Source organism: Heliangelus exortis, chromosome 26 (assembly GCF_036169615.1).
Source record: "Heliangelus exortis chromosome 26, bHelExo1.hap1, whole genome shotgun sequence".
Classification (NCBI taxonomy): Eukaryota; Metazoa; Chordata; class Aves; order Apodiformes; family Trochilidae; genus Heliangelus; species Heliangelus exortis.
This window is the reverse complement of record NC_092447.1, coordinates 4,787,429-4,808,052: the sequence shown is the minus strand read 5'-3', so window position 1 is coordinate 4,808,052 and position 20,624 is coordinate 4,787,429. Positions and strand designations below refer to the sequence as shown.

At 56.5% G+C, this 20,624-nt stretch overlaps 1 protein-coding gene and 1 long non-coding RNA gene across 3 annotated transcripts; one reads left to right on the top strand and one right to left on the bottom strand.

Annotated features, from left to right (window-relative positions):
* The first annotated feature begins 2,020 nt into the window (after window positions 1-2,020).
* Window positions 2,021-17,192, top strand: ADAMTS15 (ADAM metallopeptidase with thrombospondin type 1 motif 15). Of its 2 annotated transcripts, XM_071769009.1 has the most exons (8): window positions 2,021-3,136; window positions 7,056-7,188; window positions 8,012-8,179; window positions 10,099-10,382; window positions 11,635-11,812; window positions 11,936-12,117; window positions 13,140-13,315; window positions 14,191-17,192. In XM_071769009.1, exons 1-8 carry the CDS (start codon window positions 2,189-2,191, stop codon window positions 14,975-14,977), a joined length of 2,856 nt encoding a protein of 951 aa, XP_071625110.1. In that variant the 5' UTR covers window positions 2,021-2,188; the 3' UTR covers window positions 14,978-17,192. The 2 variants fall into 2 exon arrangements, with proteins under 2 accessions (XP_071625110.1, XP_071625109.1); XM_071769008.1 differs by having other exon boundaries at window positions 11,635-12,117.
* On the bottom strand, window positions 10,274-13,145 carry LOC139807698 (uncharacterized). The gene is made up of 3 exons (XR_011730646.1): window positions 12,954-13,145; window positions 10,958-11,057; window positions 10,274-10,348 (listed from the first exon to the last, which is right to left on the bottom strand). It is a non-coding gene; the product is annotated as an uncharacterized lncRNA (long non-coding RNA).
* Window positions 17,193-20,624: the final 3,432 nt, after the last annotated feature.

The following is a 20,624-nucleotide window of genomic DNA, read 5'->3' as shown; positions in this document are numbered from 1 at the left end:
TGCAACCCCTAACCCTGGCTCGGCCCCCTCCAGGTGGGGGTACTTGGAGATCTCACGCTAGGGACCTTTCTGCTCCTTTTCTGGTACCTCTGCAGGGCAGAAAGCCCCTGAGCTCCTTGCAGCTTGGCATCCGTGGTTTTCTGCTGTGTCTTTCCCCAGGGCTGAGCACCAAGCACCACCTGAGGTGGTGCAAGCACTGCTGCCCACCCAGTGTGTGTGTGAAGGGAATGGAACTCACTGACCTCAAACACGAAGCCACAAAGAGCAAGCAGGGACAGGTGGGGATGGGAGGAAGCCCAGCAGCTGCCCCATCCTGCTCAGGAGCTCAGCACTGGCTCCAGAAAGCAGCTCCCATCCCCAAACGTCCCCAGGAGCTGTAGGCTCAGCCCAGACATAGATGTTGCTGCTGTAAGGTGGCATCTCTGTGACCTTGTGACACCCTGGCTGCTGTCCCCAGGGTCACCTTGTCCTGTTGAGCTTGTGGCAGTTCCCTCCTGCACCTCGAGATGCTCCAGGTTGTGTCCTTCATCCCTTGCACCTCCCGTGCTTCCTCTTTTCCTCCTCCTGGCCAGCAGACAAACTCCCTGATCCACCGAGCCCAGAGCAGTCAGCTGATGATTTTGGGGTCACAAGTTCAGCTGGAAGGCACACGGGAAACCAGGGAATGGGGAAGAACTGGCACCAAACAGGAGCTGTGGGTTCTGCATCTTAAGCAACAGCCTTGGCTTTGAGCTGTGTGTGCACCAGTTCTTAAGTCCTGCTTTGCAGCCTCTGCTGAGGCTTGAAATCACATCAAAGCCACCTCCCAAGGACTTCATTTTACCATTTTACCACCCTGGAGAGCTGGAAAGGAGCTTGGGCTCTGAGGACACACAGGACTTGGATGCCCAGGGGTAGCTTGGGAGTGTCACTGAAATCTCCACCCTTCCTTCTGGCCACAGAGCCACCTCCTGTGGCAACAGAGGTGCTGCAGGGGGAAGAAGAAACCCCTCATGCAGCCCATCCCAATGTCAAGGTGCTTCTTGATGCCAAGGAACCCATTCCTCAGCCACAAAAGGCTGCTGAGGACCCTTCACTACTCTCCTTTTAGCTCTCCTCCTCAAAAAAACCAAAAAAACACCCACAGTGAGATCTTTCCACCCCCCAACAGCACCAGCTGCCCCAGCATCCTTCCTGGTCCCAAGCACTGGTGGTCCCTTTGGTGGGTGACACTGGGGACTACTCTCATAATACTCCATAAAGTGTGTCCCTGGGGTCCCACAGGGGAGAACATTTTGGGTTTTTAACACTTACCAAGTGGTCCCTTTGGTGGCCCTGTGGTTGACCTAAAAGAAAAAAAAAAAAAAAGAAAGAAAAGTGGAAATTGTCCCTTTGTCCCTTGGTTGGTGTCCCTGAAGGGGTTGGACTGAGGAGGAGAGCACAGGGGCAGCAGTGGGATGGAGGCAGAGAGTGGGGGGGCTTTGGGGATGTGTTTTGCTGGGGAGCAGCCCCAGGGAAGGGCAGAGCCTGGATCTCAGTGTCACCATCACCTGGGGCTGGCAAAACCCCCAACCTATTAATCCCCTTCCGAGACCTAACCCCAACCAGCAGGTGCCCCCCTCTGCTGAACTGTCCCAGACCCCAGACCCCACCCCCACCTTCCTGGATTTATCCACCCATCCTCCGGGAACTTTAAACTTCCCCTTCACTTCCAGCATTCTGGCAGCATCCCGGGGAAGGGATGGGATGAAGGGGGGGGCTGCAAGAAGACAAGATGAGAAGACTACAAGCCGAAAGCTCCCCCCAACACACTCCTCCCCACGGCGGTGCCGCCGCCCCCCCAGACCCCAGCACCGCCCCGGGCGGAGCGCAGCTCTCCCAGCCCCGTTTCGCTCCGGAGTGGCTGCGCAGGGGCCAAGCCGCGCCCCGATCCCCCTCCTCCCTTCCCACCCCCCCTTTTCCCTCCCTTCGCATTCCCATCCCGCCCTATATAAACCCGCTACGCCCCATAAGGCAGGTACCGGCCGGGCAGGCACGGCCGCTCCGCTCCCCTCCAACCTCCGCCGAGGTTTTTTGTTGGTTTTTCTCTTTATTTTGGGAAGAGGAGGAGTGGAGGGAGGAAGGGGGGGGCTGGGTTTTGCTTCCCACCCTCCCGCCCCCCCCCCCCCCCCCAAACCCCGATGCCGCCGGCTTGAGCCCCACCAGGACGATGCTGCTGCTGCTCCTGCTGCTCCTGCTGCTGCTGGGGACCCCGGGGCTCAGCCTGCCCTCGGGGGGGTCCCCAGAGGACACCCAGCTGGTCACCCCCCTCCGCTTGGACCCCGACATCAACGGCCGCCCTTATTTCAGGCGGGGACCCGCTGAGCCCCCCCGGGGTGGTCAAGCTGTTGTTTTCCAGCTCTCAGCTTTCGGGGAAGATTTTTACCTCCATCTCTCCCCCGACGCCCATTTCATCGCCCCTTCCTTCGCCTCCCACTACCTGGGGGGGGAAAATTCCCCCCCGCCCCCCGCCGCTGCCTCCCACCCCCTCCCAGCTCTCCGCCACTGTTTTTATTCGGGGGACGTCAACTCCGACCGGGAATCTTTTGCAGCTCTCAGTCTTTGCGGGGGGCTCCGGGGGACTTTTGGCTACCGGGGAGCTGAATATCTCATCAGCCCTGTGGCGGGAGGGGTCTCGGGGGGGGTTCACCGCCTCCAACGCCGCAATCCCGCCCGTCCCCTCGGGGCCGGAGCATCCCGCTGTGCCGTGGGCTCCGGGCTGACCCCTGGGGTGCTCCAAGCCTTGGATAAATACCGGGGACGAGGTGGGGGGAAAAAAGGGGGGCGGGCTAAACGCTTTGCCTCCGTCCCCCGCTACGTGGAGACCTTGGTGGTGGCAGACGAGTCGATGGTGAAGTTCCACGGGGATGATCTCCAGCACTACTTGCTCACCCTGATGGCCACGGCCGCCCGGCTCTACAAGCACCCCAGCATCAGGAACCCCATCCAGATCTCCGTGGTCAAATTCCTCCTCATCGGGCAGGATGAGAAAGGGCCCAAAGTCACCGGCAACGCTGCCCTCACCCTCCGTAACTTCTGTGCTTGGCAGAAGAAGTGGAACAAGGTCAGCGACAAACACCCCGAGTACTGGGACACTGCCATCCTCTTCACCAAGCAGGTGGGTGTTCCTGGGGGGGGGGAAATGAGCCAGAGGGGTTGCCCCCAGTTTCAAGGAGCCCACTCCCCAGTTTTCAGGACTCCTCACCCCAGATTAATCTCCAGGAGCCCTCCAGGTGCCCTGCACCCCCCCCTCTGGTGCAGGCTGGAGGAGGAGTGTGTCCTCATCCCCCGTGTCCCAAGGGACCCTCCTCCCTCAGATGCTCAGGGGTGGGGGGGAGCAGAGGTGTGGGGTGGCCTCACTGTCCCCTGGGCAGGTTTTGGCCAGCAGCCAGGGGGTGACAAGGCCAGGTGACAAGGCAGGTTGCCCCCACGGGCCAAAACCTGCTGCTCCATCCCTTGCCTGCTGGCAGCCACCACCCCAAAAGGCAGAGCCGAAGCCCAGAAGAGGAGGAGTGAGGCCCCCTCTCCCCCCTCCCCAGCTGGGAACAGCTCCCGTTGCCACCTGCCAAGAAAATAAAAACCTCTCCCTGCTTCCTCTGACTCATGGTCCTCCTGAGGAGCTGGACCTTTCCTCCTGCGGTGGGAGAGGGGTTTGCAGAGCTGCTTTTCCCTCACCTTTGGCTCTGCCGGCTGATTGCTGCGCCAGGATGAGTTCTCCATCCCCCCACCCCCCATCATCATCATCTCGGTGACACCGAAGAGGTGACACCCCCTCCCAGAGCCTCCCTGCCAAATGCTCCTCCTCCTCCTCCTCTTCTTTCTCCTCCCTGTAGGAGACCATTCCCAAAATGTCTTTGCAGGTGGTGGGTGGGAAGCACAAAGCATCCAGCTGGGATCAGCTGCCCCTTATCTGCGGTCAGGGCTCAGGACAGGGACGATGCTGTGCAGGACGTGCAAGACCTTGTCCCCCCCGTTCTCCCCCTCCACCCCAACCCCACCCCAACCCCGGGGCAGGGGTTGTGTCCTCCATCCAGCTGTAAATCCTGATGGAGCCCAGGCGGGGTTGAACCCCATCCCGCTGGAGCAGCTCCTGCCCGCGCAGGGAAGAGGAGGGAGCCTGGTGGTGACACCCATGTGGGGACGAGCCAGCTCCGTGGCTGGTGGAAACCCGGTGAGGTCACCGGAGCTGCACGTGGGATGGATGGATTCCTTCCCGGGGATTCGAAAGCTGAGGAGCAGGATCGGGGTTGTGTGGTTTTTTTTTTTTTTTTTTTTTTAAACGTGTCTAAGCCAGCCATTCCTGAACTCCCCAAGCAAGCTCGGTGGGAAGGCACACGCTGGAGGAGACATCTGCCTGCCTTCAGCACGTCCATCTGGGGTCCCCTGACACCCCCCCACCCCCCCCGAGCTTATCTCCCTGCCAAAAAAGCAGTTACATCAACCCCCGACTCCAGTTTCACCTCGAGCCCCGGCTGATAGGCAGCTCCAACAAGTGGCTGATGGATGGATGGATGGATGGATGGATGGATGGATGGATGGATGGGGTTGTCCTCTCCCCCTGGGCTTTTCACCCCCCCCCCCTTGGCCATCCTGGATTCTGGAGCCACCCTTGGGAAACTGGGAGATGCTGGGAGATGCCAGCAACCCCCTCCATGGGACCTTCACCTTCCTACCTGAGCTGCTGCTTCCTGGAGGGTCCTGCAGAGCATCCGAGCCTTCAGCTGCATTCCTGCCTCTTGGAAATAGCAGGAAATGCTCAGCCAAGCTTCCCACCCATCCTGGACTTCAAGGTCCCACCAGCAAAGCTCTGCTGGATGGCTTGGGCCTGCTGTACACCCCCAAGGAACATCTGGCTGGAGCTGAGCCTGCACCAGATGTTGGGGGTGTGGGGGGGGGGTTTGGAATCCCACACTCTGTAGCTCAAATTTTTTTGGGGGGTTGCTTTGGACACACCTGGGAAGACTCCAGGGTTGGGGGAGCGTGCACGATCTGGCTTGGAAGTGGGTGAACCACAAGGTTCCTCCCCAGCTGACCTGCAGAACATCTGGAGAAGCTGAGGAGGGGGTGAAGCAGCACCCAGAGGTGAAGGTCAAGCTGGGAGGAGAGCCCTGAGGGTGCATCCAGGAGGTTCCCTGCAGATGCTCAGCACCTTGCAAGGGGCACTGGGACCTCCTGCCCGTGCTTGGGCTGGCACAGGGGGTGTCAGGGATGGTGAGCAAGCTGTCCAGGGGCAGAGCTGGCCCTTTGCTGCTTTCCCACCTCAAACCTCTTGTGTTTCTCTCTCCTCTCCTCTCCTCTCCTCTCCTCTCCTCTCCTCTCCTCTCCTCTCCTCTCCTCTCCTCTCCTCTCCTCTCCTCTCCTCTCCTCTCCTCTCCTCTCCTCTCCTCTCCTCTCCTCTCCTCTCCTCTCCTCTCCTCTCCTCTGTAGCTCCATCCTTCCTCTGCCACTTGCATCTCCTCCCGTCCTGAGCAGGCTGGAACCCCCTGGAAAAGCTGGAGGAGTGGGTTTTGGGTTTTTTTTGGGGGGGTGAGGACCTTTTTGTAGAGCTCAGGGATGCTGCTCACAGCCTTACAGAGCAGAGGGGTGAGGACAAAACCCTGTGAAGAGCCACTGGCTCCTGCAGCCACAGCCATCCAGAGGTGCAGAGCCAGAAGTGGGTCAGTGTGTCAGTGCAGGTGTTGGGCCAGGAGCCAAAAAGCTCCCTGGCCCAAGCAAGGAAACTTTAACTCTTCAAAGAGCAGTGAGTGGGGACCTGCCAGAGGCCACCTCCTCCCTGTCAGGCTCTGTCACCCCCTCCCCATCTCCATCCCCAGCACTGGCAGAGCACAGGGGGGGGTTGGGGCACCCCTGGGACAGCTCAGGGTGGGGATGTCACTGGCTTCTGGTGGCATTTGGGGACAGCCACCAGGGATGGAGGTGGGGTTGCCACCTGCTTGTCCCCAGCAGCAGGGTGGGCACAGGGACACAGCAGGGTCCCAAGCCAAGGGGTTTTCCACCATCACCAGGAGGTTCTGCACCTCACTTCTCCAGGTCTCCTCTGTGCCTCTGGAGCCAGAGGTCTCCTGTTAAACCCATCTCATCTCTCCCAAGTCCTCGGGACTCTTATTTACCCACGCCTGAACCTGCCCTGCAGGGGGAATGCCTGGCTTGGAAACCTGGCTGGAAATGTTGGCACAGCTTCTCCTGTGAGGTTTCGAGCAACCCAAGAGCTTTGGCCAGCCAGGAGCATGAATCACATTTATTTATAGCCCCGGGGAGCACCCGGCCAGGCCTTTACATTTCTGCTTTTCCCATGGAAAGTGGCTCCTTGCCTCCCTGCCCTGGCTCCTCTGCAGCTCCCAGCCTGCCTGGGGTGGCACCAAGAGATGCTCCAGCCCTCCCAAAGCCACCCAGAGACCCCAGGAGGGGAAGGGGACACCTGAGGACAAGGCTGGAGGGAGTGTGCATCATCAAGCAGAGGCTTTTTATCTGCATGAGCACCTTTGGATCCTGAAGGAAGGCAGAGCCACCTCTGATGGGACCTTTCCCCTCCTGCATCCCCGTGAGGTCCTGCAGTCCTTGTGCTGGGGGTTGCTGGGCAGGTTCCTCCTTCAATCAGCTGGGTTGTTCCTCAAGGAATAGATGTCCTGGAGCTCTTCCCTTAGCCTTGGGAACTTCTGGAGCTGGTCCAGGGGTTTCCTGGGAAGAGGTTGAGAAAGGAAGCTGAGAGCAACAGTCAGGAGCCCAAGGCCAGATGCCTTCCTGTTCCCTTCCACCTGGGTTTGGTCCTTGAGCTGGCACTGAGGAATGGAGCCAGGCTGAATCCAGCTCCATCCTGGCTGGAAGAGCCTTTTGGGTGGGAAAAGCTGTCTCTGGAGGCACAGGAGGGTGTGCTGGGCACAAAGAGCATCCCCAAACACAGCCTTGCATCGATCCAGGGGGAGGTCTCCTGGTGCAGCCTTTGGAAATCACCTCCTATGGGGGTGCTGGGTGGATGGGGAACCCCCCAATTCCCACCCTGACCTCGGGACTAACCCCTCCTTCTTCATGTCTGGCAGGACCTGTGTGGTGCCACCACCTGTGACACTCTGGGGATGGCAGACGTGGGCACCATGTGTGACCCCAAACGCAGCTGCTCCGTCATCGAGGATGATGGGCTGCCCTCAGCCTTCACCACTGCCCACGAGCTGGGTGAGCATCCCCCAAACTTCCCCCCTAACACCTCCCAAAAACCCCACCCTGCTTGGCAACCCCCAGGAGATCAGGGAATCAGAAGAGTCTGGTCAGGGGAAACTCCACCTTGGGGGATGAGACCTCCTCGACCCTGGGTTGGGGGGGGAAAAAGCTCCTGAGAAAGGGAAAGGCTTTGCTGGTGGGGTTGTTACCACACCTGGGGGGTTTTCTGGGATTTGGGAGGCCTGAAATAACGAGGGGAGGGCTCACCTACCTCTGGAGACCCTTGGGATGAGTCTTCTCATCACGATATCCTTTGTCCTCCCTTTGCACCACGCTCAAAGAACCATTATAGCCATGTCTGGGGCAGGGATGCTGCTGGCAGCTTCAGGCTTGCTGGTCCTGCAAGCTCCATCATCACCATCATCACCATCATCATCATCACCATCATCATTATCACCATCACCATCATCATCATCATCCTTTCCACCATGCTCAAAGAACCATTGTAGCCACATCTTGGTCAGAGATGCTTGGGATCTTGGTCAGGCAGCTTCAGGCTTGCTGGTCCTACAAACTCCATCATCATCATCATCATCATCACCATCGTCATCATCACCATCCTCAAATAGCCATTATAGCCATGTCTTGGCCAGGGATGCTTCTGGCAGCTTGAGGCTTGCTGGTCCTGCAAGCTCCACCATCCCCATCCTTCTCCATCATCCCCACAGCCTTCCAAAGGGCTCCATGCCTCAGTTTCCCCCCACTGCAAGGAGAGGGCCCCTCTCTGGGCGCCCAGTGGGGTTCTTCATGCCTCCCCCCCTCTTCTTTCCCCTCCCAGGCCACGTTTTCAACATGCCCCACGACAACGTGAAGGCCTGTGAGGAGGTTTTTGGTCGGCTGAAGACCAACCACATGATGTCCCCCACCCTCATCCAGATCGACCGTGCCAACCCCTGGTCAGCCTGCAGTGCTGCCATCATCACTGACTTCCTTGACAGTGGCCATGGTGAGTCCTCCTGCTCCCTTCATCCCCTTCCCTGTGTCCCTGTCCCCAGGGCTGGGCACCAGGAGAAGCTGATGGGCTGTAGAGGAGCTTTGCTCCTCCCCGTGTGAAAATAAGGAGAAGGAAATTCCAGGTTACCTGGGGGAAGTGTCTCAGGTCAGGTTGGATGGGGCTTGGAGCAAACCTGGGCTGCTGGGAGGTGTCCCTGTCCATGCAGGGAGGTGTCCACATGATCCTTGTGGTTGTTCCCAACCCATTCCATGAGTCTATGAACCAGGCACTGAGAGCATCCCCAAATTTCTCCAAAATTTGTGTTTGGTGTTTCTCCACCAGCTCCCACAGTCCCTGCCCTGAGGCTCCCTTCACAGCTCTGCCTCGTGTCACCCAGGGATGGTGTCACCCAGGGATGGTGTCACCCAGGGATGGGTCACCTGGGATGGTGTCACCCAGGGATGGGTCACCTGGGATGGTGTCACCCAGGGATGGTGTCACCCAGGGATGGTGTCACCCAGGGATGGTGTCACCCAGGGATGGGTCACCCAGGGATGGTGTCACCCAGGGATGGTGTCACCCAGGGATGGGTCACCCAGGGATGGTGTCACCCAGGGATGGGTCACCCAGGGATGGGTCACCCAGGGATGGTGTCACCCAGGGATGGTGTCACCCAGGGATGGTGTCACCCAGGGATGGGTCACCTGGGATGGTGTCACCCAGGGATGGGTCACCCAGGGTATGGTGTCACCCAGGGTATGGTGTCACCCAGGGTATGGTGTCACCCAGGGATGGTGTCACCCAGGGATGGGTCACCCAGGGATGGGGTCACCCAGGGATGGGGTCACCCAGGGATGGGTCACCTGGGATGCAGCTGACCTTGAGGCCTCCCTTGGGGCATCACCCTGTGCCCTGGGGCAGCTTCAACCAAATTCCCAGCAGCTTTCCCTCCCCACACTGGTCATTACAACCCATCCAAGAACTTGGTGACCCCTCCAAGGATTTGGTAAACCCCTCCAAGGATTTTGTAACCCCACCCAGAACTTGGTAAAACCCACCAAGAACTTGGTAAAACCCACCAAGAACTTGGGAAAACCTTCCAAGAACTTGGGAAAAGCCTGTAAGAATTTGGTAAACCCCTCCAAGAATGTGGCAAAACCCTCCAAGAACTTGGTGACCCATCCAAGAACTTGGTAAACCCCTCCAAGAACCTGGTAAACCCCTCTGAGAACCTGGTAAAACTCTCCAAGGACATGGTAAACCCCTCCAAGGACTTGGTAAACCCCTCCAAGAACTTGGCAAACCCCCCCAAGAACTTGGCAAACCCCCCCAAGAACTTGGCAAAATCATCCAAGAACTTGGCAAAACCCTCCAAGAACTTGGTAGCCCCCTCCCAGAACTTGGTAAACCCTTCTGACAACTAAAACCCTCCAAGAACTTGGCAAAACCCCCCAAGAACTTGGCAAAACCCCCCAAGAACTTGGCAAAACCCCCCAAGAACTTGGCAAAATCATCCAAGAACTTGGTAAAACCCCCCAAGAACCTGGTAAACCCCTCTGAGAACCTGGTAAAACTCTCCAAGGACTTGGTAAAAACCTCCAAGAACTTGGTGACCCATCCAAGAACTTGGTAGACTCCTCTAAGAACTTGGCAAAACCCTCCAAGGACTTGGTAAACCCCTCCAAGAACTTGGCAAAACCCCCCCAAAAACTTGGCAAAACCCCCCAAGAACTTGGCAAAATCATCCAAGAACTTGGTAAAACCCTCCTAGAACTTGGTAGCCCCCTCCCAGAACTTGGTAAACCACTCTGAGAACTTGGTAAACCCTTCTGACAACTTGGTAAAACCCTCCAAGAACTTGGTAGCCCCCTCCCAGAACTTGGTAAACCACTCTGAGAACTTGGCAGACCCCTCCATCCTCCTTCCTGCAGGAGATTGCTTGCTGGACCAACCTGCCAAACCCATCCCCTTGCCTGAAGACCTCCCGGGGAGCAGCTACAGCCTGAACCAGCAGTGTGAGCTGGCTTTTGGGGTGGGCTCCAAGCCCTGTCCCTACATGCAGTACTGTGCCAAGCTGTGGTGCACGGGCAAAGCCCGGGGACAAATCGTCTGCCAGACCCGGCACTTCCCCTGGGCTGATGGCACCGGCTGTGGAGAGGGGAGGTTCTGCCTGAAGGGTGCCTGTGTGGAGAGACACAACATCAGTAAGTACAGGGTGAGTACCTGCACACCCTCTCCCACCTTCCCTCCCCCCCCCCCCAAAAAAAAACCCCAAATGGGACCATCCTGAAGGTTTGGGGTGGGTGCTGGGCTGAGCGGTTTTGGCGCTGGGAGGTCCCTCGGGGGTTGTGTTGGTGTGGATGGAGTTGGAAGGATCTTGGGGAGAGCTGGAGGATCATAGAATCCCAGAATCCTAGAATGGGCTGGGTTGGAAGGGACCTCAGAGCTCCTCAAGTCCAACCCTTGCTCCACTCCCCCCGTGGTTCCCAGCCCATGGCACTGAGTGCCACATCCAGGCTCTTTGGAAATATCTCCAGGGATGGAGAATCCACCCCTTCCCTGGGCAGCCCATTCCAATGGCTGATCAGATGGTTCTGGGGATAGGGGGAGGTGGGGTTGGTCAGTCTGGAGAAGGGAAGGCTTCAGGGAGATCATAGACCACCTTTTGGGATCTGAAAGAGGCCTCCAGGAAAGCTGGGGAGGGACTTTGGGCAAGGATACAGAGTGATGGGAATGCTTTTAAGATTGAAGGGAGGAGAGGGAAATGACATTTTAGGAAAAATTCTTTACCTTGAGGGTGTTGAGACCCTGGCCCAGGTTGCCCAGAGAAGCTGAGGCTGCTCCATCCCTGGCAGTGTCCATGGTGAGGTTTGATGGGGCTGGGAGCAACCTGGTTTAATGAAAGGTGTCCCTGCTCATGGCATGGAGCTGAGTCTTTAAGGTCCCTTTCAACCCAAGCCATGCTCTGATATTCCTCAAGGAGAGCTACTGCTGCTCCTCTCCATCCAACCCCAGCAGCTCTGGGGGCAGCTCGTGGGGGTTTTACTTGTGCAGGGATGGCTCCAAGTCCAGAGAGCCCCAGGTGGGGCTGGAACCCACTTGGGATGGAACATCCCACCCCATCCCACCCCTCCCCATCCCACCTCACCCCACCTCACCCCATCCCATCCCTCCCCATCCCATCCCTCCCCATCCCGTCCCTCCCCATCCCATCCCTCCCCACCCCACCCCATCCCACCCCATCCCTCCCCATCCCTCCCCATCCCATCCCTCCCCATCCCATCCCATCCCATCCCATCCCATCCCACCCCATCTCTCCCCATCCCAACCCCTCCCAACCCCTCCCATCCCATCCCATCCCTCCCCATCTCACCCCATCCCATCCCATCTCACCCCACCCCACCCCATCTCTCTCCATCCCATCTCTCCCCATCCCATCCCCATCTCACCCCATCCCATCCCTGCAGGTGGATGGTGGCTGGGCCAAGTGGGCACCCTACGGGCAGTGCTCCAGGACCTGTGGAGGAGGGGTGCAGCTGGCCAAGAGGGACTGCACCCACCCTGTGCCTGCCAACGGGGGCTCCTACTGCCAGGGTGTCCGCCTCAAGTACCGCTCCTGCAACCTGGAGCCCTGCTCTGCTGCAGGTAAGGGGGATGCCCCGTGGCTGCAGGGCCTGCAACCACCCCCTGAAACCATCTCTGGAGATCCGTTAATTCTAACCCCAATTCTTTGGGTTGTTTTCTTTTTTTTTTTTGTTGTTTTCCCAGTGCCTGGGAAGAGCTTCCGTGAGGAGCAGTGCGAGGCTTTCAATGGCTACAGCCACAGCACCAACCGCCTCACCGCCTCCGTCTCCTGGGTCCCCAAATATTCCGGGGTGTCACCCCGGGATAAGTGCAAGCTCATCTGTAGGGCCAATGGCACTGGCTACTTCTACGTGCTGGCACCCAAGGTGGGTGAGGGACCTCCCAGAGTCAGTGTCTGGGCAGCAGGATGACTCCTGGAAAGGAGTGGATGCTCCTCAGAGGAGGGAGTCCACCAGGCTGGTGTGAAGCAGCCTCCAAGCATCCCCTTCTTCCTTGCAGGGATGGGATTGACCCATGGAGGGTCTTCCATCTGCAAAGGTGCCTCTGGGTTATGCCATCCCCACCCCATTCCCACCCCATCCCACCCCATCTCACCCCATCCCATCCCCATCCCACCTCACCTCATCCCACCTCACCTCATCCCCCCCCACCCCATCCCACCCCACCCCATCTCACCCCATCCCATCTCATCTCACCTCACCCCATCCCACCTCACCCCATCTCACCTCACCCCATCTCACCTCACCCCATCTCACCTCACCCCATCCCCTCCCCATCCCCTCCCCATCCCACCTCACCCCATCTCACCCCACCCCACCCCATCCCACCCCATCCCACCTCATCCCCTCCCATCCCCTCCCATCCCTTCCCATCCCATCCCATCCCATCCCATCCCATCCCATCCCATCCCATCCCATCCCATCCCATCCCATCCCATCCCATCCCCTCCCATCCCTTCCCATCCCATCCCTTCCCATCCCATCCCATCCCATCCCATCCCATCCCATCCCCTCCCCTCCCATCCCTGCAGGTGGATGGTGGCTGGGCCAAGTGGGCACTGGGATAGAGGATGAAGATTTCTGGGGGTGGGGAAGTGATGAACACGCAGGGCAGGGTGGTGGGAGCTGTGTCCCCCGTGCACCGAGGCCACAGAAAGGGCAAAACCTGACATAAACGGGGCAGAAAAGAGACATGGTCCCACCTGGCTCTTCTCAGGGATCCTAAAAGTCCCAGCTGCAAAGCAAAGGGTGAGAAGGAGCCTCCTTGAGTCTCCTCAGGACCTGCTGGGTGGATTCTGGTAGCCCCGGGTGTGCTGGCTGTAGGTGGGTGGGGTTTGTGGGGTCAAAAGGGAAAGTCAGCAGTTTGGTTTTGCTCCCATCTCGTGCAGGTTGTGGATGGCACCCCTTGCTCTCCAGACTCCACCTCCATCTGCGTGCAGGGCAAATGCATCAAAGCAGGCTGTGATGGGAAGCTGGGCTCCAAGAAGAAGTTTGACAAATGCAGTGTCTGTGGAGGAGACAACAAGAGCTGCAAGAAGGTCTCGGGCTTGTTCACCAAACCCATGTAAGGGTCAGGGGACCTGTTCTGCTCCCCCCCCTCTCCCAGCTCTGCTTTTTTTTGGGGGGGATGCAGGGAGGAGGTGGGGGATAAGTCTACCTGGAGCAAAAGTGATGTCTGTGGGGAGCTGCTCAGAAGCAGCAGCAGGACACGGGGGTGATGCTCTCAGCTCCTGCCGGTGGGGAAGCTGCAGAGTTGGATTTTTGCACCTTGAGGCCGTGCTGAGGAGGGAAAGAGGTTGTCTGGAAGGAAGGAAGGAGGTGGTGGTGATGGTGGTGATGGTGGTGGTGGTGGTGGTGGTGGTGGTGGTGGTGATGGTGGTGATGGTGGTGGTGGTGATGGTGGTGGTGGTGGTGATGGTGGTGGTGGTGATGGTGGTGGTGGTGATGGTGGTGGTGGTGATGGTGGTGGTGGTGGTGGTGATGGTGATGGTGATGGTGATGGTGATGATGGTGGTGGTGGTGATGATGGTGGTGGTGGCGGTGATGGTGGTGGTGGTGATGATGGTGGTGGTGATGGTGATGATGGTGATGGTGGTGGTGATGGTGGTGGTGATGGTGGTGGTGGTGGTGGTGGTGGTGATGGTGATGGTGATGATGATGATGGTGGTGATGGCGGTGATGGTGTTGGTGATGGTGGTGATGGCGGTGATGGTGGTGATGGTGGTGGTGGTGATGGTGTCCAGCACTGCTGAGCAGAGGAGGTGAAGCACCTTCTCACCTTTGGGTGACCTCAGCAGGTGCAAAACGATCTCCCTGGGCAGGAGGAGGTAACCATAGGGGCGGGAAGATCCCTAGAGCTTCAGGGCTGAGACCAAGGGGTGGCAGATGTCCCCTCACTCCTTGCCTGAGCCCTTTCCCTCCCTCCCTCTTCTCTTCCAGGCACGGCTACAACTTCGTGGTGGTGATCCCTGCGGGGGCCTCCAACATCGACATCAGGCAGAGGGGCTACAAAGGGTTAATCAGTGATGACAATTACCTGGCCCTGAAGAACGGGCAGGGCAAGTACCTCCTGAACGGCCACTTCATCGTCTCGGCCGTGGAGAGGGACCTGATGGTGAAGGGCAGCGTCCTGCGCTACAGCGGCACCGGCACCGCCGTGGAGAGCCTCCAGGCCTTCAAACCCATCCAGGAACCCTTGACTTTGGAAGTCCTCTCCGTGGGGAAGATGACCCCTCCTCGGGTCCGCTACTCCTTCTACCTCCCCAAGGAGAGCAAAGAGGACAAAGCTTCCTACAAGAAGGACGGCAACAAGCCCCCGCCGGACCTCAACAACAGCGTCCTCAGCCTCTCCAACAGGTTGGACGGGGGGAGGCCCAACTACAAGCGTCCCAGCTACAAGTGGGCGACGGGTGGCTGGGAGGCTTGTTCTGTCACCTGTGGGGACGGCCTGCAGAAGCGTTCGGTCGCTTGCCACGACTCCTACGGCCAACCGGCCACCGACTGCGACGCGGCGCAGAGACCCGCCGAGGTCCGGCTCTGCGGGGAGCCCTGTCCGAGCTGGGAAGCTGGGCCCTGGTCTCCTTGTTCCAAAAGTTGTGGTCGAGGTTTTAAAAGGAGAGGGTTGAAGTGTTTGGTCCCCCAGAGCGGGCGTTTGCTGCCCCGGGAGAGTTGCAATTTTCGGAGGAAGCCGCAGGAGTTGGATTTTTGCACCTTGAGGCCGTGCTGAGGAGGTGGAGGGGTTGTCTGGAAGGAAGGAAGGAAGGAGGTGGTGGTGGTGATGGTGGTGATGGTGATGATGGTGATGGTGTCCCTCCGGCTGGATGTGGCCGAGCAGCAAGCAGGGATTGGGAAGAGGGGAAGATGTCCACAGCACATATCAAACACGGGGGTGGAAACCCCAAAAAACAACCAAGCAACCAAAAAAAAAAGCAGAAAAAGAAAACAATATGGGGAAAAAAAACAAACCCAAAACCAAAAGGACCTGGGTGTTGGGCCAGAGCACACCCACCCCCTGCACCCCAAAAGAGGGACCTGACTGACCGGCTCGCTCGGAGACGGAGCGGGAATGAACATCTACCTCGAAGCTGCCGAACGATGTTGGAGAGCCACGGGGGGAAGCTGGGAGTTTGGGATGGGGGAGGATGGAACCCAGGGGGCTTCCTGCCCGGGATGGACCCCAGGACCATCCCAGGACCATTTGCACAACCAAAGTCTCCCCCACCCTCCCAGGACCAAGCCTACCTCCCCGGACCCCTCCCAACCAACGCTAAACGGGACCAAAAGGATTTACCAGGAGCTCCAGCAGCATCCTTGGGCCAAGCTGGAAGATGGTGGCTTTAATATCATTTTCTCCTCATGTTTATGACCTGACCAGTGTAGGTTTTATGGTGCTTAACTCTGTATTTTTATACCTTTTTTTAAAACCTCCTTCCTCCCTCCCCTTCCCAATGGATGCAGAACCTCCCAGCAGGCTCTCACCTGCCTGGGTTTTTCCTATGGTGCTTTGGGATGGGGCTGTGCCAGAAGCCAGGGCTGCTCCTTTTCCTCCTGGGCAGGTTTTAAACTGTCCACCTGAAGTTTTTCAGGGGAAAAAAAAAACAAAGAAAAGGATTTCAGCTGTCACAGCAACAGCAAAACCCAACAAGTGCAGTGCCACAGGCCTGGACGGGGACCAACGTGGCCCCACCAGTCACTGGGACTTGACTTCAATCTGGAAATGGTGCTCTCTGCTTAATGGGACCAGTACACCATGCCTGGGCATCCCTCTGGGCCAGGCTGGGTTTTTTTTCCTCTGTGTGTGTCCCACAGAAATCCTCTGAACTCCAGCAGAACCAGGAGGACACCCCCAGCATAATTTCTGAGCTCTGGGAGGGGGAGATGATTGCAGGTTTGGGGTTTTCCTGGAGGAAAGGGGCTCTGTGGGGTTCAGGTGTGTGAGGAAAGATCTGGAGGGTGCCCATCTACAACCAGGTCCCCCCTGGTTCAACCAGGGCTCAGTGGGAGGGTCTGTTCTGGTTATGTAGCATCATGCCCAGCGTGGTCAGAGCTCTCCTTAACGTGTGGTTTAGGGCTCCTGCTCAGGTCCTGCCATCAGGGAACATCTCACTTGGTGTTTTTTATCTCACTTAAGTGCCTCTTAATCAATTATCTGTGACCATGAGTTAACCACAGCCTCTGGGTCCAAATTGGGCTGGGGGGGGGGGGGGGGGTAGCAGAAGGGGACAAGAGGGACACACACAGAGCCTGGGTAGGCAGAAGATGCTCTCCAGCAGCTTGGATCCTACCTTGCAGACTCCATCCCATGCCAGGTATCCCATGGAAACTCTTCGTCCCCTTTGGGGCTGCTCCAAAAGCTCCTCAGCTGTGGGCAAGGGCAGCAAGCTCAGCAGCCACAGGATGGTGGCAGCACAAGGGTTTCCTTTCCTTCTCCAGCTCCCCGTGACAACACCCATGGACCCATCCTCCTTGGATTTATGGTGAAGACAAAAACATTTTGGGTCTCCACGCTGCCTGATGGAGCCAGGAGCAGATGTGTGGTTGCTCTGCACAGCTGGGGGGTTGGGAGGGATTTAATGTTCTAGGAAATCCCTTCCAGATCTTCATTCCCAATGAACCCATCCATCCTTTTTTTTTTTTTTTTTTTTTTCTTCCTTTGGGGACAAAGCTCCTCGGAGCTGCCCTTTGGTGTCTTGTCATCCAACAGATGGGTTCCAAGCCACCCAGAAATCATCCCCCTCGTTCATGGTGGAGTCAATAAGGGTGGGGGGGGTCAGGGGGACCCCCACACCCCCACGAGGGATGGTTCTTTTGCCAAGTGTGCAGCAAAAGGACGGCGATGCCGATGGTACTGGCTGCTTTGTGTATACCATGTATACTGAACCTCAAACTCTGCTGTTTGTGCATCAAGAGCAAACCTGAAATAAAAACCATATTTAAAGTTACCCCTGGTTCCCCTGAGGTGGGGAGATGCTCGTGGCCTTGTCACTGAGCTGGTGGCTGCAGAGAATTTCTCCTCTTCGTGCAACCGCAGCCTCTTTGAAGCCTTAACTGAAAGGGGGGGAAAAAAAAAAAAAACCAACAAAAAAACCCCAACCCAAACAATCTGTGAAAGCCTGGAAGGTTTATTCTGGCTTGTTTCTGCAGTGGGATTTGTTGCTGGCAGGAAAACCCAGTGGTGGATCTGTCCCTGCAAGCCCTGGAGCATCTAAATGCATTTGAAGCATTAGCTGGAAACTGGGCTGGTGGTTTTTTTGTATTTTTTTTATCAGGGTAACAACAATATAGGGTTAAAGGGATTAACAGCAACTGGAACAACACTCTCACATCCTGGAACAACCCTGTCTGCACGCAGCAGGGGCCAGGACCATCCCTTTCCAAGGGGTTATTCCAGAATCACCCCCTCTGGATGTGGACAAACCCCTTCTCACACCACCCTGGGCTTTCACAACCCCCTGAGGGGTTGCCCAGAAAAAAACGTGGGTTCCTCCAGCTGATTCCTCCCTGAGCCACAGCCCTTCTTCCCAGTTAAACCAGTGCCAAGCTGGAGGAACAGCTCTGCCTTTTTTGTGGGACACAGCTGCTTGGGGATGTCACTTTATTGTCCCCCCCAACCCCAAAATGAAAACCCCACATCCCCCCCTCCTGTGATTTGGCAAATTCCATGTGGTTTATCCATCATTTTGCTGTTCATTACCATAAAGAATTAAACAAAACAGGCACCCCCTGAGCACCTTCCCCCTCACCTACAGGGAAATAAAAGTTCCAGCACTTGCACCTCTAACCACCCCCTCCCCCCCCCAAAAAAAAATAAACATTTCAGCCCAAATGTATCCCACACTGCAAAGGGAAGAGAGAGGGAGCTTTCCACCCAGCCCCAGTTTTCCCTTGAAGTTCAGGGGCAGAAATTGAAGTTAAACCCAACCCGGCACCAGGTGCCCCTCCAAATCACCCAGAAAAAACCAAATAAACCACAAACCTCCTGGATTTACCTGGGAAAGAAGGAAAACACCAGCTCTCCAAGGCCAGAACCAGCAGTTCCAAGGCAAGGCTGGTGCTCAGGGGGGGTTTGCTCAGGGGGTTTTGCCCCAAGGTATTTGATGGGGATTAACCAGGGCTGAGCCAACCCCCAGCACCTGGCCCTGGGTGTGTGTGGGGGAATTACAGGGGGGCAGAGGATTCCCCACATCCCTCTCCAGCCTGAAGCCTCAGGAATTTGGCTCCTGGGGAAAGGAAAATGATGCAGAGCAACCCATGGGATGTCCAAAGGGAAGGAGGGGGGGCTCTTCCCAGCATCAGGAATGCTGAGACCCCCAGATCTCCTCAGACTGGAAAAACCAGCTCTGCTTTGCTTCCCTTCCCTGGGAATTTGTTCTCTTTGGATTCTCTGCTGGCTGATAAAAGGCTGAGCTGGCTGCTTTTCCCTTCCAGGGGACACTGATGGGGCTTGTCCTGCATCCTGAGCTCTGAAATCTCAGCCCTGCTAAAACCAAACCAGGGAACTGAAGAGGACAGAGGGGTTGAGAGAGTCCTAGGAAAGGTCTGAGCTCTGTTGTGACTCAATCCACCTTTTCTTACATGGTAAAAACGTAAAAATGGCACAAAATTGGAATTTACCCTCCCTGGCACAGCAGCACGAGGCATGGATGGGGTTCCTGATGGCACCTGGGGAATCTCCAGCCTCCCAGGCTCTGGCAGCACCATGGATATCAAGTGCTAAATTCTCCTCTTTTAATTTAGTACTGAGAATCCCAGACTTCTCATGCTTGGAAAAGACCTGGAGGTTCACCTAAGGAAGGAAAATCCTGGGCTTCAGTGCTTTTCTCCAAACCCATCTCCATCCCAGCTGGAGGACTGGGGATGCTTTAGGCCCTTTATGAAGTGAAGCTAAAACCCCACCCTACAATAAGGGCCACCTGAGCTCCATTTGGTTCCATTTGTCCTGACCTGCAAACTTAGAAGCTTGAAAAACAATTAAAAACCAACAGCAACCAAAAAAAGGGGGGGTGGTATCTTAAGTGTAATGTCAGGGAGAGAAACCATTGTTGGGGAGGGAAGAATTTCTGGTCCAGGGCACTTTGATGGGGCTGTGAATCTCCTCATTCCCCAGGCTGAGATCCTGCCTTGATGTATTTATATTTTTATTAATTTTATTTTAGTTTTGGTTCAGTTTTATTTATTTTTATTTTCTTTTTCTTCATTTCTCCTCCTCCTCCTCTTTCTCTTTTTCTCTTTTTCTTTTTCTTTCTCTCTTTCTTTCTCCTTCTCCTTTCCCTTTCTCCTTTCTCTTATCCTTCTCCTCTCTCCTTATCCTTCTCCTTTCTCCTTCTCCTTCTCCTTTCTCCTTCTCCTTCTCCTTCTCCTTCTCCTTCTCCTTCTCCTTCTCCTTCTCCTTCTCCTCCTTCTCCTCCTTCTCCTCCTTCTCCTCCTTCTCCTCCTTCTCCTCCTTCTCCTCCTTCTCCTCCTTCTCCTCCTTCTCCTCCTTCTCCTCCTTCTCCTCCTTCTCCTCCTTCTCCTCCTTCTCCTCCTTCTCCTCCTTCTCCTCCTTCTCCTCCTTCTCCTCCTTCTTTCTTCTCCTTTCTTCTCCTTTCTTCTCCTTTCTTCTCCTTTCTTCTCCTTTCTTCTCCTTTCTTCTCCTTTCTTCTCCTTTCTTCTCTTTCTCCTCCTTTCTCCTCCTTTCTCCTATTTTCTCCTCCTTCCTCTCCTTCCTCTCCTCCTTCTCTTTCTCCTTTCTCTTCCTCCTTTCTCCTTCTCATCCTTCTCCTTCTCTCTTCTTTTTATTTTCTTTTTTTTTTTTCTTTTCTGTTCTTTTTAATTACTATTATTACTATTATTATTACAATTATTGTTGTTACTATTAAGTTTGGCCAGGAGACAAAAGCAAAACCAGACACATGGTGAATAACTGGACCTAACTGGTACCACATGTCCACAGAAAACCTCTCCTGGGAGGCTGGGGAACTCAGCTCCAAAGGGGACCCTTGGGGGGCTCCAGGGGGGAGCCACCCCCACCCCTCTCCCTGCTTTTTCCCAGCACCTCTCCCAGGCCAGATTTGTCCAGCCAGCTCAGATCTGGCAAGCAGAGCTCATGGATTTATGGAGAACAAACTCCCAAACTCCTTATTGATAGGGATTTTGATTGAGCAGGATTTTCCCTTTTCGGGGGTCCTCACCCCATCCTTTCCCTCCTATAAATCCCTAATCCTTGAAGACAGGAGGAGAGAGTCGGTGTCCGTGAGCCCAGGAGCCCCTGGAGGGTATGAGCTGTGTGAATCAGGCAGCTGCTAAAGATTAAAATCCTTCCCAGAGTCAAAAAATTGAAAATTGCAGCCACGGAGAGAGCAGCAGGAGCTTTCCAGCTGACTCCTGGGGAAGGG

Bases quoted from the DNA above. Each gene is read 5' to 3' on its own strand.
- ADAMTS15 (XM_071769008.1), top strand. From the start codon at position 2,189: ATGCTGCTGCTGCTCCTGCTGCTCCTGCTGCTGCTGGGGACCCCGGGG. The intron at 8,180-10,098 runs GTGAGTCCTCCT...TCCTTCCTGCAG, and splicing joins CTTCCTTGACAGTGGCCATG to GAGATTGCTTGCTGGACCAA. The intron at 13,316-14,190 runs GTAAGGGTCAGG...CTTCTCTTCCAG, and splicing joins GGCTTGTTCACCAAACCCAT to GCACGGCTACAACTTCGTGG.